The 17,468-nt window shown below is 38.0% G+C and overlaps 1 protein-coding gene across 1 annotated transcript in view; it reads left to right on the top strand.

The window, feature by feature from the left end:
• The first annotated feature begins 5,686 nt into the window (after positions 1-5,686).
• LOC127423904 (cAMP-specific 3',5'-cyclic phosphodiesterase 4D-like) overlaps positions 5,687-17,468 on the top strand; it is a 114,532-nt gene continuing 102,750 nt past the window's right edge. The window contains exon 1 of the mRNA XM_051668578.1: positions 5,687-6,099. Coding sequence (XP_051524538.1) covers positions 5,843-6,099 — 257 coding nt within the window. The 5' untranslated portion in view covers positions 5,687-5,842. The remainder of the gene's footprint in view (positions 6,100-17,468) is intronic.

The following is a 17,468-nucleotide window of genomic DNA, read 5'->3' as shown; positions in this document are numbered from 1 at the left end:
TTAATATATTTGCAAAGATTTCAAACAAACTTCTTTCACGTTGTCATTATGGGGTATTGTTTGTAGAATTCTGAGGAAAATAATGAATTTAATCCATTTTGGAATAAGGCTGTAACATAACAAAATGTGGAAAAAGTGAAGCGCTGTGAATACTTTCCGGATGCACTGTAAAGCTGGCACTTATGTGTCAGTTGCTAATAAAGGTGCAAGTGATTCAGAAGCACACATTAGCTCTGCGAAGCATAAAGGGTCAGCAAAAGTTGAAAGTTCATCAGGTAAATTAACTGACTACTTTTTGCGACCAGGTAAAATTGTTATCGCATTGCTTCATTTTCCATGGCCATTCAAAATAATGGTAATAGTAAAGGAAGGTACACTCATGGCAGCAAATATTTTATTTTTGTACATGGACATTCAAAAGAATGTTGGAAATTTGTATTTATTTATATATATTTATGTTATGCTGATAGAGTGTCTTTTTCACTGTATTAAAGTTTGCATTCATAGTAACACTGTTTTGAACCTTATTATTCCACCCTACCCCAACTGCCACATGCTTTTGGATATCAGCATTTTTCACTGATCTGGTCATAATACCAGAAGATTAAGACCTCAGCAGCATCCACAACGTCAGTACACCAAAATATCCATAATTCTTTGTTTCTTTATAATGGTTTTATACACAATGAACCAAATTACTGGTTTTCTGTGCAGTCACCACTCTTCCTGTCCATTTAGCTATTTTTGTCGGTCTTCCTGTATTGTGTTAATTCGTTCTGATCTTCCAAGTGAGGTGCTCTTTGAACTCATCCTGTAGTGCAGATATGGTTAGTCACTCGTAGAGAAGCGAAGTACAATTTTCAGCTTGAAGCACTCTGTGAGGTCGTCATCATAGAATTTGGAGATGAACACTTCTGAAGGCTGTCCATAAGTGCATACATACTTTAGACTGAGATTGGCTGTAAATTTGTGATTATTTCCTGTTGTTACCTTTTTTAAATCAAGTTTCATTAATAATGTATTGCATATAGTGAATACATATGAATTGATGACATATGAGAGCTATGAAAGTTGTAGTGATATTTGGTTAATTGACCTCTGATTTATGATGTGTTATAAATGCAGTGTGTACAGTATGTGTGATTTGCATCAGACACTCTTAGCATGTTGTGACACTCTTAGCATGTTGCGATCTCCATACAGTGCATCCAGAAAGTATTCACAGCGCTTCACTTTTTCCACATTTTGTTATGTTACAGCCTTATTCCAAAATGGATTAAATTCATTATTTTCCTCAAAATTCTACAAACAATACCCCATAATGACAACGTGAAAGAAGTCTGTTTGAAATCTTTGCAAATTTATTAAAAATAAAAACGAAAAAAAAAAAAAAAAATCACATGTACATAAGTATTTACAGCCTTTGCCATGACACTCAAAATTGAGCTCAGGTGCATCCTGTTTCCACTGATCATCCTTGAGATGTTTCTACAACTTGATTGGAGTCCACCTGTGGTAAATTCAGTTGATTGGACATGATTTGGAAAGGCACACACCTGTCTATATAAGGTCCCACAGTTAACAGTGCAAGTCAGAGCACAAACCAAGCCATGAAGTCCAAGGAATTGTCTGTAGACCTCCGAGACAGGATTGTATTGAGGCACAGATCTGGGGAAGGGTACAGAAGAATTTCTGCAGCACTGAAGGTCCCAGTGAGCACAGTGGCCTCCATCGTCCGTAAATGGAAGAAGTTTGGAACCACCAGGACTCTTCCTAGAGCTGGTCGCCTGGCCAAACTGAGCGATCGCTGGAGAAGGGCCTTAGTCAGGGAGGTAACCAAGAACCCGATGGTGACAGAGCTCCAGCGTTTCTCTGTGGAGAGAGGAGAACCTTCCAGAAGAACAACCATCTCTGCAGCACTCCAATCAGGCCTGTATGGTATAGAGTGGCCAGACGGAAGCCACTCCTCAGTAAAAGGCACATGACAGCCCGCCTGGAGTTTGCCAAAAGGCACCTGAAGAACTCTCAAACCATGAGAAACAAAATTCTCTGGTCTGATAAAACAAAGATTGAACTCTTTGGCCTGAATGGCAAGCATCATGTCTGGAGGAAACCTGGCACCGCTCATCACCTGGCCAATACCATCCCTACAGTGAAGCATGGTGGTGGCAGCATCATGCTGTGGGGATGTTTTTCAGTGGCAGGAACTGGGAGACTAGTCAGGATCGAGGGAAAGATGAATGCAGCAATGTACAGAGACATCCTTGATGAAAACCTGCTCCAGAGTGCTCTGGACCTCAGACTGGGGCGAAGGTTCATCTTCCAACAGGACAACGACCCTAAGCACACAGCCAAGATAACAAAGGTGTGGCTATGGGACAACTCTGTGAATGTCCTTGAGTGCCCCAGCCAGAGCCCAGACTTTAACCTGATTGAACATCTCTGGAGAGATCTGAAAATGGCTGTGCACTGACACTCCCCATCCAACCTGATGGAGCTTGAGAGGTCCTGCAAAGAAGAATGGGAGAAACTGCCCAAAAATAGGTGTGCCAAGCTTGTAACATCATACTCAAAAAGACTTGAGGCTGTAATTGGTGCCAAAGGTGGTTCAACAAAGTATTGAGCAAAAGCTGTGAATACTTATGTACATGTGTGGTGTGTGTTTTTTTTTTTTTTTTTTATAAATTTGCAGATTTCAAACAAACTTATTTCACGTTGTCATTATGGGGTATTGTTTGTAGAATTGAGGAAAATTATGAATTTAATCCATTTTGGAATAAGGCTGTAACACAACAAATGTGGAAAAAGTGAAGCGCTGTGAATACTTTCCGGATGCACTGTACATACCGAGCTCTCATGAGTGAAATGTCCTGTCCAACAAAGAACTGTCCAAGCATCACCACATCTGAATAATTCACCAAAAAAGTTTCTGAGCTTGGAAGTATAAATCACCATTTATACTTCCGGGTCGGAACGACAAGTACTGTAGGTGAATAAACAATGACAACATTTTCAGTTTTGGGTTTCTTTAAAGTGAATAAAGGCAAATATACTGTAACTCTGTCTGATAACAGCTGGCAAGCCAGCAGTGTAGACAGTACACCGACAAACAGATGTTAACTAAAGCAACACTGGCATGCTAAATACTTCTCTAACCCAGGGGGCTTAACATCCTGCATAGACTTGTTGTTATTAGTGGGGGTTTTTCACTGCTTGCGCGAGCCTTAAATATGAAGGTAAAATAGTGCCAAAATGATTTGCAAGCACAGTGTAAGAATTGTGAAAGCGTAAATTAAGTTACAAGCATGATAGAAAAATGTGCATGTGCAAAGTAAGATCTGTGAAAGCATAAATCATATTGCATGCGTAAAAATAAATTGCATGCACACAGAAGGTTTTGTAAAGGTGTAAATCAAGTTGCAAGCGTAAGAAAAAAATGATTAGCAATACTTTAATGCTTAAGTATAATTATGTGTTGTGAATTTGCAATTTCATATTAACACAAAATAAATGTGGTCTGTATTCTTCTGACGCGCTTACACTTTTGGCACTCTTTTTGCACCTAAACATTGTCAGAAACATTGCAAACCTACAATCAGTGATATGCAAGCAAAGAAAGGGTTTAATGAACAGCAAAACGGATTCACTGTGTAGAATCAGTATTGTATGTGTAAAATAAACTACTGCAAATGTGTAAATGACTTGTGTTTGTGGTGTAAATATTTTCCAGACATAATCCGATATACCCTGTTCTGTTTTCCCTTTGTTGCGCTCACACTTGTGGCATGAATTTCTTACTGAAATGAGTTTTGCAAGCACGAGGGGGAAGGCAGGTCTACGTGCTTCTAGTAACCAATCAAATGAGGTTTTCCTTGACCAGCTTACTCTGACCTGATTGGTTTAATAACGTGACTGACAGCTTCTTCTTAATATGGCTCAGCTTCATTCCTCTGGGTATCTCTCCTCTCTTAAATATTAAACTTAAATATTAAAACATACTTGTTCTTTTACTGTGAGAGTAAAGTTGAGCTGACACCATTTATTTATAGAAATATGATTCTCAGTCTGGTGTTCAAATGTTTCTTCCTTGTTACTGTTCATTATTTTAATTCTATTTACTTTTAATTATCATTGGCATGGTATTTTGATGAATAGATGGAATTAGCTGGCATTATAGAACTCATGCTAGAAAACAAATTAATAAAGTAAGCCATATAAAACAAAACTCTGTGAACAGATTTATAAATTGAGTTTACTTTATATCATTTTCTTTTCTAGAATTAGTTGTATGATACCATCCATCCATCCATCTTTATTTATATCAATAAATGGTGTTGGCTCAACTTTACCCAAAATACTGTATCTTAAGAGAAATACAACTAGAAAGAAATGAGATCATTGTTAACATACAATAAGTGTATAGAGCTTTACAATGAATGTGGAAATCACAGTCCAGATCATTTGGTCTTGGAAGAATTTAAGAAATGTTTCTCATCATGAGAAATGTTCAAAATAAAATCTTTGGCTTTTGATTGCAGACTTTGGTATGGTAAATGGTATCTTGGCATCCATTTGCTCTCCATTTAATGTAATTGCGTCCTTTGTTGTCTGTCCTTTGGACAGATAAAATACAAGGAAGAAATCCATTTAAACCATAGTGCATTCATTTTCATTTTTTAAATATTTAGTGTACATGGTATCTCACAACTGAGATGATGTGAGTGAGAAATGAAAGCACGTGTATCTGCATTGATAGATTTATGTTACTTGTGTTATCATAAACAGTGCAAAAGCAATCATGTCCCTAGAGTTGGAATGGAATACTTTAAATTTAAATTTAGTAACAGAACCAACTGACTAGTGAAATAGCTGGTGCTGCCTTGAACTTGGCTGAAACAAGGTATCTTAGGCCAGGTCCACACTAATATGTTTTCATTTGAAGTTTCGTTTACATCTTTCATCCAAACTAGAATGGTGTTTTCCTCCTCTGAAAATGGAACGTTTCGAAAACGTCTCCCTTGCTGCATATTTTGGCAAACAATGACATGGCGAAACTGAAAACAGAGCTTCCAAACCAAAATGGATTATTGTCGATGTGGCTTTAGGAGGAAATATAATTAAGCTGCTACCCTTAATTTGGAACAGCCTTTGTGTTGAAAGCTTTGTGTCAGCTTGCTAGATTTTAAACAGAGCAAATATTTTTTTTAAAGTGTTTTTGGCTCGTCTTCTTCTGAATTGTGTGGCAGCGCAAAGTCTACATAATAAAATCATATTTAGAACAGATGCTTAGTGATCAAAGGATAAGGCTTCCCAAACACACACGTAGTTCTTGTTTTGACAAATTAATGCACACATCCTTGTCATAAATGTGTTGTATAATTTACACAGAAAAAGAAGTTACTACTTGGCAGAAGGGGTGTCAGACGCCCCATACTGTTTTTTTTTCTCTTTTACACACACACACACACAAACACAATTCCTACAGCTCTTTAGTGGAGTGGTGGCTTGCAGTTAGCAGTTAGCGTTGTGCTGCAGATCGACAGCTCTCTCTCTCTTTTTCTTCCCTCCCTCCTTTCCTCTCTCTCTCCCTCCTCTCTCACAAGCACACGATCACAGCTCGGCAGTGGTCCTGACAGGAGCATGCACTCTTCCGCTACTCTGCTCTTTCACCGTTTAATACCACTCACTCATTTTTGCACTCAGCAGGCTGTGTGGGGTCTGTGGTGACACTCCGAGTTAATTTGCTCCCCCCTTGTTTTCCCCTGCCCTGGGGAGTTTATCGCTGGATTAGTGGACATTTTTTGACTCCCTGCAGCAGGAGACAGACCGGTGAAGCGTGAGGATGGCCCAGCAAGCGGCCGTGGGCCACCAGGACACGCTGGCAGTGCCGCCCATGCCCAAGCATGTTGGGTTGAATGAGGACCTAGTCAAGATATTGAGAGAGAACCTCCTGCAGCAGGAGCTACCCCGGGGGCACCGGCGCTCGCCCTCATCCATCTCGCCCCGGCTTTCGCCCAGGAACTCTCCTCGCCTTCTCCGACGGATGCTGCTCAACAACAACATCCACAAGCAGAGGCGTTTCACTGTGGCGCACACATGGTAGGAACCCACCTGAAATCTGTGGGAGAATTTTTTTGCATTTGTCATCCAGAAATGAACATTTTGTCATTCCCAGCCCATATGACTTTCTTTTTTTCTCGTGGAACATAAGAGCAGAAATTTTGAAGAATGTTGAAGCTGCTTTTTCTAATATTCTGCATAACACCTCCTTTTGTGTTCCACGGAAGAAAGAAAGTCATAAGAGTCTCGAACAACATCAGGATGAGTAAATGGCAATATTTTGGGGAACTATCCCTTTAATTGCGGCTTGGCTTTGTTAACGTGTTTTATATGATGTTGATTCTGGATTTTAAATGGTAAAAGGAGTATTTGTCTGTATGTTTTTTTTGTTTAGATATCATGCCAGTTAGAACGGCTTTCAATTCAGTTGATTTGCATAAGAGTGGCGTTCAACTTTTGTTCTGTTTGTTGTCTTTTTGAATTGTGTTTCTCTACGCGCTGTACCTGTCACCTGGCAGTTTCTGGATCACTTTGAGTGCCGTCATCTGAGCAAAACCTGCCTGTTTCAGCCCTGCTGGCAGAATGGTACGCTTTTTTGTGTGCACAAGTAAACAAATATTAATGTGCATGTTCCCCTTTGATATTACCGGTCTTTCCATAACACCTGGCAGATGCACTCCCACCACAATTGAATAAATCCTATGTGCATAAATGCTCTTTCAAGCTTCCTCCCTGAGGGCCATTCCCAAAGCTTAGGGGGAAGATGAATTACATACAGTATTGCACTTCTCTCCTCTTCATCCCTCAGTCTCCTAATCTCCCACTTTCCTGCAAGCGGAAACGATGGAACTAATTGTTTTATAGTGGAATGTGTCAGATTATTGGAGTTCCTGGGAGGATTTTTCATTGCCCACCACAATGTTCGCTATCTTAATTTCACACTTCCTTTACCGACGCCCCCTCACGATCTGGATTACTGTCACAAACCACCTTTGAAACATATTCAACTGAATTTCAGTGGTTTTCTGTAGCCTGTCACCTTTTTTTCCCATTTCCGGTCTACCACCAGAGAGAGGTGGCATGTTGAATAGTGAAAAACACTTCTCAATTCGATTTTCATATGTTATGGAAGCCATTAAAGCTCTTTGTCATTTTTAAATGTAAATGAAATTACACGTTAATCAATGTATACACTGATTTTTATTAACGTTTTTATTGATCCCTGCTCTCAAGATGATTTCTCTGCAGAGAAAAGCTCTGGACATTCTTGATAGCCTCAGAATTAATGAGCTTGTCCAAGGTCTATCAGCTTGTTTGGTTGGAGACGGCTTTCCAGAGAGTATCATCATACAGAACCACAGTCAGGGTGTCTACCCTGATTATAGCTGCTTGAAGTGTAAATGATTCTGCCCTATGCAAATTCCCTCTGCCATGAAGACATTTATACTGTAGGTGATTCAAACATTTAAAATGCATGCCCAGAATTCTCTGTCAAATGTAGTTTGTTGGTAAAGCAACGTGGTATGATACGATGTACGGTAGTATGAATATAGAAATAACAGAATGCTGCTATGCAACAAAAATAACAATCTGCTATGCATATGTGGTGTGTTTTAGTACGACTGAAACATTGTATTGACCAATCAGCATCCAAGACCAGAACTATCATTTTTATGAGACATACAGTCTTGTTTTAAAGGAAGTCCACACAAAAATTAATATTCTGTTTAATTTAGGCAAAATGACAGAAATGCCTTGAAAGTGAATGGTGACTGAGGCTGTCAGTCCCTTCCATTTTGCCTTATGTGTTCCATATACTAAAGAAAATGTAATGCATTCAGAACAACAAGATGTGAGTAAATGATTACAGAATTTTCATTTTTGGGGGAACTACAGTATATCTTTCTGCACAACAGCAGTAATATATAATTGCTTAAAGTGCTTCTTGTTTGTCCAGTTAGGAAGATAGCTAGGCATTATTGATGTGTCAGGTTTTTTTGATCCCGAGACATCCGTATGTACAGTTGAAGTCAGAAGTTTACATACACTTAGGTTAAGTCATTAAAACTTATTTTTTAACCACTCCACAGATTTAATATTAGCAAAATATAGTTTTGGCAAGTTGTTTAGGACATCTACTTTGTGCATGACATGAGTAATTTTTCCAACAATTGTTTACAGACAGATTGTTTCACTTTTATTGGACTATGTCACAATTCCAGTGGGTCAGAAGTTTACATACACTAAGTTAAATGTGCCTTTAAGCAGCTTGAAAAATTCCAGAAAATTATGTCAAGCCTGTAGACAATTAGCCAATTAGCATCTGATAGGAGGTGTACTGAATTGTAGGTGTACCTGTGGATGTATTTTAAGGCCTACCTTCAAACTCAGTGCCTCTTTGCTTGACATCATGGGGAAATCAAAAGAAATCAGCCAAGACCTCAGAAAAAAAAATTGTGAACCTCCACAAGTCTGGTTCATCCTTTCCAAACACCTGAAGGTACCACGTTCATCTATACAAACAATAGTATGCGAGTATAAACACCATGGGACCATGCAGCCATCATACCGCTCAGGAAGGAGACGCATTCTGTCTCCTAGAGATGAATGTAATTTTGTGCAAAAAGTGCAAATCAACAGCAAAGGACCTTATGAAGATGCTGGAGGAAACAGGTAGACAAGTATCTATATCCACAGTAAAACGAGTCCTATATCGACATAACGTGAAAGGCTGCTCAGCAAAGAAGAAGCCAATGCTCCAAAACCACCATAAAAAAGCCAGACTACAGTTTGCAAGTGCACATGGGGACAAAGATCTTACTTTTTGGAGAAATGTCCTCTGATCTGATGAAATAAAAATGAAGCTTTTTGGCCATAATGACCATTGTTATGTTTGAAGGAAAAAAGGGTGAGGCTTGCAAGCCAAAGAACACCATCCCAACCATGAAGCATAGGGGTGGCATCATGTTGTGGGGGTGCTTTGCTGCTGGAGGGACTGGTGCATTTCACAAAATAGATAGCATCAAGAGGAAGGAAAATGATGTGGATATATTGAAGCAACATCTCAAGACATCAGCCAGGAAGTTAAAGCTCGGTCGCAAATGGGTCTTCCAAATGGACAATGACCCCAAGTATACCACCAAAGTTGTGGCAAAATGGCTTATGGACAACAAAGTCAAGGTATTGGAGTGGCAATCACAAAGCCCTGACCACAATCTGATAGAAAATTTGTGGATACACTGTAAAATAAATCCTGTTAAATTTACGGTAAAAAACTGGCAGCTGTGGTTGCCAGAAATTCACTGTAAAAAAATACGGTAACCACACTTCAGGCTTTACGAGATGTAGTTTTGATGCATGTATATTTTACGGTGCTTTTATATTATTAAATAATATAAACTTAATACTTAACCTTCTGAAACTGTAAAAATCTGCTTCTCACTTTATAATGTGTTGTTACTAACCGTAGTATTTACAGAAAGGCACATGATGACCTGAAGTTCATCAGTAGTGGCCTTTCCAAGAGCAGTGACCAATAAACATGTAGAGACAGTGCTCAGTGTCACTCACACAAACACTAAACACCATCAGGGTGACATATCTGAAATTAAAATAATGCAATGAACATTAACTAAACTACATCAAATCTAACACAGAACACCCTAATGTAGATGAGTGATTTTAAAAACAAGAAGAAACAACTATTCCCATAAAATATAATGAAATGTGATGGGTAACGCAGGGAATTCTGGGAACGCCCGATTATTGTTTGTTTTTAACGTAATTTTAACAATAATTTACCGTAGAAAGTACATGTACTCTCTTGTTAATCATACATTTTTACCATTAATTATATGGTAAAATCATACTTTGTACATGTAAAAAATGTAATTAGTACTGTAAAATTACATGTATTGTCTTTTTAAATATATTATAATTTTTACCGTATATTTTAAGGTAACTGCCTGTTTACCAGGTACATTTTTTTTTACTGTAGCATTTTTACAATCTTTTACCGTAAAAATTACGGACATTTTTAGTGTAGAACTGATAAGCATGTGTGAGCAAGGAGGCCTACAAACCTGACTCAGTTACACCAGTTCTGTCTGGAGGAAGGGCCAAAATTTCAGCAACTTATTGTGTGAAGCTGACTTCAACTGTAAATGTTAAAAATAAAATTGACAGCAGTGTTTTAGATTAATTAGCCCACATCTTAAATGTTGTGAGAGCAGTTTTGTGTAAACGGAAGAAAAGGAGATTGATCTCACATTGCACTATAGTTAAACAGCTGTGGGATTCAGATGCCTTTTTTAACACTCTTATTTTACCTCAGCAAAGGAAAATGGTCCCATCAATCAAGTGAAATAGAGCCCTGGGTTTCAGCTGCCCTGGGAGCAGAACTCAAGGATGGCTCCTAATGGAAATCTATCTTACATGTGTCTTGTTTGCAACAGCAGATGGTCGGGCAGAATGATGTAATAATTTAATGTTTATTAGGAAACCCTGGTAATCCTGATGGAATTATTCATCAATTAATGTTTCTTATGAATCATGGCTGTATTAGTAGTGTCATAAAATGTTGTTCTTTTTCTAGATTTTGTCAGGGCAGAGATCTTTCTAGTAAAGTAGAGCAGTGGTTCTCAACAATGCTAATTGCCAATAATAAAATGCAACTCATTATATAATTGCACTTTGTTTGGATAGAAAAATAAAATAGGTGTATCAACTTTCAAAAATTTTCAGAAATTGTTTCCCATATCTTTTGTTGTTGACGTCAAAGCATATCAATCAAACTCTCTGGTATTTTGCTACAAATTCATGGCACTTGGCAGAAGCTATCCAAATAAGACAGATGTCAAAATGGACAAGTTGCACAATGTGCATTCACTTGCAATGAGAATATGAGTTTGAGTCTTGCAGAATGTTTTTTTTTTTTTTTTTTGATGAATTATTGGCTTTATAAAAGTAAATATTATTATTAATGATAATAATGATTCATTTCAGAGTTAGATTTGTAATCATATATTTTTTTTGCTTACTTTTGTATGACAAACATGTTTGGTAATGTGTTGGAAGGCCACTATAGTAGCATGGGCAGCTCCAGGGCTGGGCTACCGGTGCTTAAGCCACAAATGTTTTCCGTAAAGCCCCGAATGTTTTGATCATCTTTTTGTTGTGACATCAGAAGTACCTGTGCTTAGGTATCAATTTGATATGAAAACATATCACATTTTATTATTTTAACATTACATTTTAAAGTTAAGGTAATATATATATATAAATGAATGATTCCTGTCTTTCTACGGTATTGATAACACCAAATACAGACTCAATTCAGTACCCACGTGCTGTCTTGTCGGCAGCTGCTTTCCAGCTCTCATGTAGCCTGTGTGTGCGCATGCAAGATGAGAGCTTGTGGCACCCGATTGTGGCTGTGTGTCTTGGAAACTGTGTTGAGTTGGTTCATCCAGATGCAGTAAGTACCAAATATTTAGGTATATAACCAGAAAACAAGGAGTAATATATACAGATGTACTCTAGGTATTTGCTAACTTTAAAGTCACGAGCCAGGACATTTGCGTTTTTAGCATTTAAATTTTTATTAAGACACGAAGCAATAAACCTAGCAAACTTTAGCAGATCTAGCTATTATTTTTCATCTCTAGTACTATTAAGCCTATTTACAACCTGCTTTCTTGTAAATTAACTTAAGCACCCGATGAATCAGTGAAAACTGTATAGAGCCATACACAATGTTTGTCAAAATACGGAGAGCCGAAAGGGACAAAATAGTGTTTTTTAATTATTATTGCATTTGAAATTATAGGTGTTAAAACCATGTAATTTCTGATCTTTGAGTGTATCTAAGGCTGAGACAAAAGTTAGTGAGACTTTTTTAGTTTACTATATACAGTTGAAGTCTGAAGTTTACATACACTTATGTTGAAGTCATTAAAACTCATTTTTTAACCACTCCACAGTTTAATATTAGCAAATGATAGTTTTGGCAAGATGTTTAGGACATCAACTTTGTACATGACACTTTTAATGGACTATATCACAATTCCAGTGGGTCAGAAGTTTACATACACTGTGCCTTTAAGCAGCTTAAAAAATTCCAGAAAATTATCTCAATCCTTTAGACAATTATCCAATTAGCTTCTGATAGGTGGTGTACTGAATTGGAGGTGTACCTGTGAATTTATTTTAAGGCCTACCTTCAAACTCAGTGTGTCTTTGGTTGGCATCATGGGAAAATCAAAAGAATTCAGCCAAGACCTCAGAAAAAAAATTGTGGACCTCCACAAGTCTGGTTCATCCTTGGGAGCAATTTCCAAATGCCTGAAGGTACCACATTCATCTGTACAAACAATAGTATGCAAGGATAAACACCATGGTACCACGCAGCCATCATACCGCTCAGAAAGGAGACGCATTCTGTCTCCTAGAGATGAACGTAGTTTGGTGTGAAAAGTGCAAATCAATCCCAGAACAACAGCAAAGGACCTTGTGAAGATGCTGGAGGAAACAGGTAGACAAGTATCTATATCCACAGTAAAACAAGTCCTATATCGACATAACCTGTAAGGCTGCTCAGCAAGAAAGAAGCCACTGCTCCAAAACCACCATAAAAAAGCCAGACTACCGTTTGCAAGTGCACATGGGTACAAAGATCTTACTTTTTAGAGAAATGTCCTCTGGTCTAATGAAACAAAATTTAAAACTGTTTGGCCATAATGACTATTGTTATGTTTGGAGGAAAAAGGGTGAGACTTGCAAGCCAAATAACAGTGAAGCATGGGGGTGGCAGCATCATGTTGTGGGGGTGCTTTTCTGCAGGAGGGACTGGTGCACTTCACAAAATAGATGGCATCATGAGGAAGAAAAATTATGTGGATATATTGAAGCAACATCTCAAGTGGCAAAATGGCTTAAGGACAACAAAGTCAAGGTATTGGAGTGGCCATCACAAAGCCCTGACCACAATCCGATAGAAAATTTGTGGGCAGAACTGAAAAAGCATGTGCGAGCAAGGAGGCCTACAAACCTGACTCAGTTACACCCGTTCTGTTTGGAGGAATGGGCCAAAATTTCAGCAACTTGTTGTGAGAAGCTTGTGGAAGGCTACCCAAAACATTTGACCCAAGTTAAACAATTTAAAGGCAATGCTACCAAATACTAACAAAGTGTATGTAAACTTCTGACCCACTGGGAATGTGATGACAGAAATAAAAGCTGAAATAAATCATTTTCTCTACTATTATTCTGGCATTTCACATTCTTAAAATAAAGTAGTGATCCTAACTGACCTAAGACAGGGAATGTTTTCTATGAATAAATGTCAGGAATTGTGAAAAACTGAATGTAAATGTATTTGGCTAAGGTGTATGTAAACCTCTGTCTTCAACTATAAATGACACCTCATAGATGTATTCAATTTTTTATTATAAAGTGTATTATATTCCGATATTTCAACAAAGTATTGCCCCATATCCACAGAGGTCTGGGCTAAGCCCAGAATGTCCGCTAACCCTAGCACCACCCCTGTCTAGTAGCAAAACAGCACAACAAGAGAAGTCAGAATAATAGTGCAAGATGACAAAATCATAAGAAATCGGATGAGTTGGCTTGTACAAAAACATGACCTTCACTCCCATGAAAAAATATAACAAACCCATAAACCATGTTATTACAATTTGTCCTAAGTTGAACCCCTTACCCAAACCCTAAATCTAACCATGATTTTAATTGGAAAATAACTTTTGTGTATCGCTGAAGAAAGAGAAACATCTGGGTTTTGAACAAGCATTCTTATGATTTTTCCTAAGTTTAACCCTAAACCCCAAACCTAATCCTAACTATGAGTTAAATAGGAAATTAACTTTTGTATACCATGGAAGTTAAAAACATTGGGGTTTGGAAGCAAATGAGGGAAGCATATTAGATGTTATTGACTTATATCAGTCATTTGTATTGCATAAATATGGAATGAATTATCAGAATTGTTCATTGACGTGCCTTTTCCTAAAATAAAGTGTTGGATTGGAGGCTAGCTAAAACCTGAAAGCAGTTTTGGATCGATTTGAAATTCTGTTTGTTAATTGTTGATCTCTATGATTACCTTTTTGTATGAGCCAAGTTGTACTATACCTTACGATTTCACCATCTTCAGGGCTCCAGACTAGGGTGACCATATTCTGGTTTTCCAAAAAGAGGACTTCCAAAACAGTGTTACTATGAATGCAAACTTTAATACAGTGAAAAAGACACTCAATTAGCATAACATAAATATATATAAATAAATAAAAATTTCCAACATTCTTTTGAATCTCCACGTACTAAAATAAAATATTTGATGCCATGAGTGTACCTTAATTTGTACCATCATTTACCTGATGAACTTTCACCATTTGCAGACCCTTTATGCTTCACAGAGCTAATGTGTGCTTCTAAATCACTTGCACCTTTATTAGCAACTGACACATAAGTGCCAGCTTTACATGTCATACATTCTGCTTCCCACGGATCTCGACCTGGACGAAAGCATGGGAATTTTTTGTGCAAATTTTCTGTAAATTTGCACTTTCCTTTGGGCATTGTTTCCACTCAGCTGTCATTTGCTGCTACTGTCAAGCAACTGTTTAATGCCGAAAACAACAGCGCTTCGCGCGTTTGCGGTGAGATTGACAGGCAGGAATTTGGCCAATAGTTGCTGCAAACACACAATGAAGTATTAGACCAGATGCACATCATAATGCAACTAAAGCCGAATCCCGGCCATTTTGCAAATTTAGAAATCCCGGCCGGACGCTTTTTTAAGGTCCGAAATAAAGAGGACATGTCCGGGAAAAAGAGGACGTATGGTCACCCTACTCCAGACTGTGACTAAAATGGTCGCAAATGTGACCAAAAATTATTTATTACGACTATAATTTAAAATCTAGTAGCCATTGGCGACAGTCGGGTTGTGTGCGTTCATATGCGGTTTTGTCAGATATGATCTTTTGAGTTGTTGAATACATCTATAGAGCACCAGTGTGTCTCGTGCTGCTTTTCACCCATTCTGTTTCTGATGAGCTCGCTGCACCGCACGCAACAACAAACCCAGCGTGAGAGACAATTGTGACAAGTGTGTACAATTTTGAACCGGATCTTTTTCATTAATCACCTGAAAAGAACTGAGGGTTTGAACTCAGGAGCTCAGGTTAGCAGTTTGAATCAGAGTCAACATCTCAGCGGATCAGCCGTCAGTGAGCTCACAACTGGGAGAGCAGACTTTTCAAAATAAGAGTCCATGTGTATTTCAGGCTTCTTTATAATTAAAAGTCCCATATCATATATATATGAGATCAAGCTTTTGACACTTGTCAAAAGGGACTTGTTGACAACTATTACACAAGTTGCAAACATTCATTGATGCTCAGAAAGACAACACACTACTATATGCATACTATACTTTATATAATTATCTGTAATGTTGATTGTGAAGAGCAGTATTAAATAAATAAAAAACATCTTTTATCTCTTATATTTGTATAAATTATGAAAGGAGTGTGAACATTTATGAGACAAAAGGGAATGAAAACTTATCTTCTCAACTATATACTGTATACTGTTTATTAAACCTCCTATTAATTGGTTATAAGCTGTCTGTGACAGTGTGTTTCCATCGTGTTTCCGAGGACTCTTATTTTGAAGTGGTTTGTCTTCTGTTTCCCCCGGACTACATTTCCCATAATGCACTGCCATCATCACTGCCATCTGTTCCCCATTCCCTCATTAGCCCTTGTGTGTATAAATACACTCTAGTTTTGTTCCCTCTTTGTCAGTTCTTGTTTGTTGCTGTTTGAGTTCATGTTTGTTTCACTTTCATTATCTTCATTAAAAGCCTGCAATTAGATCCAGCGTCTCTCATCTCAGCAACTACTCGTTACACTGTCTTTCTTCTTTCTATCTTGTTTCTGAACAGCAATCTTAATTGAGCAATATTGTGATTTGGCGACTAAAAACAGCTAATGGCTCCTCAGTTATTTTTTTTTTAAGTCTGGAGACCTGATCTTGTACGAATAGAGTTGTCAGTGAGACTTTGTTGAGCAAAACCACTAATGTAGTTCACAGTGTGCTTTGGATTGTTTATTCAAAGTCATTTGGACTGGAGCTGGTTCAGATTTTATGAGGCTGAATGCCCAACGTGATAAAATAAGCATTTGACTGTCAGGGTACATGTATGAAAAGAGGGTGCATCATTTACAGCAGTCCTGAAATCACCATTGCCTTGTTATGTTTCCTCTCAGTAACACAGGGACAAACTAGAGATATTTTTACAAATGTATGATACAGATCATCGGCACCACTGCATGCACGCTGTGCACTTGTTTTCTCACTCGCTCTCTCAAAACAACAAACACACACAAGTACACGGTCACGATTCCATCACCTCCCTTTCTTTCCTGCTTGCCAGCACTGTGAGTTATCGGAGTAATAACTCAGAAAAAAGGATTGATAGATTTCCTGAGTCCTTGAACTGAAGACTGCGAGGGGTGGTGTAAGAAGTGCTGTATTGTCGCAACAAATATTCTTTCTTGGAGTGAATAGGCCTTAAAGGATAATTCACCCAAAAATGAAAATTCTGTCATTTACTCACTTTCATGTTATTCCATATGGCTCTTTTCCCCCCTTTGGAATACAAAAGGAGAAATTCTGAAGATTTTTTAGGCAGCTTGTTCACATACAAGGAATGCAAAAGGAGACAAGAAAGCGTACCATGAAAGTAGTACATATGACCCTAGAGTTACATTTCAAGTCGTCTGATGCCATACAGTAGTTTTGTTTGAGGAACAGATCGAAAATGAAGTTGTTTTTCAATGAATGTCTTTCACTTTCACATATTCAGATATGCACATCATGATCGGTCACTAGACATGTAAGAACCAATGGTGTTGTCCTGCAACAAGTCTTTATTTGATTAAACACACTATTTAGCACACAAAGCTATTGTACATCTTCAGAAGTCTTGGGATTTTAATGTTAGTTTTATTGTGCTTTTTTGTCAGTCCACATTTCCCTTTATTTTATGGGAAAAGCATCAATATTCTACCTAACATAATCTTTTGTTTTCTGCAGAAGAAAGCAAGACATACAGTTTTGAAACAATATAGTATAAGTGTAATTAAAAAAATTACTTTTCGAGAATTTTTATGACAATTCTCTATCTAGGGTAAACTATCCCTTTAATTTAGGTAGAAGAGATAGAAAGAGAACATGCAGAACAGAAAACAGAACCCAAATCAGGCTCCCTGCCATCCTTCCTGCATGCCCAAAGCATTTGAGGGGGAGGTGACCTTCTCCCATCCTTGTAACTCCCACCTTTCCCAGAACGGATCCACAATCAGCCAGCAGCTCACCCA

The sequence above is a fragment of the Myxocyprinus asiaticus genome, chromosome 33 (assembly GCF_019703515.2).
Source record: "Myxocyprinus asiaticus isolate MX2 ecotype Aquarium Trade chromosome 33, UBuf_Myxa_2, whole genome shotgun sequence".
Lineage (NCBI taxonomy): Eukaryota > Metazoa > Chordata > Actinopteri > Cypriniformes > Catostomidae > Myxocyprinus > Myxocyprinus asiaticus.
Note: the sequence above shows the minus strand (reverse complement) of the source record. Positions and strands in the feature narration are given on the sequence as shown.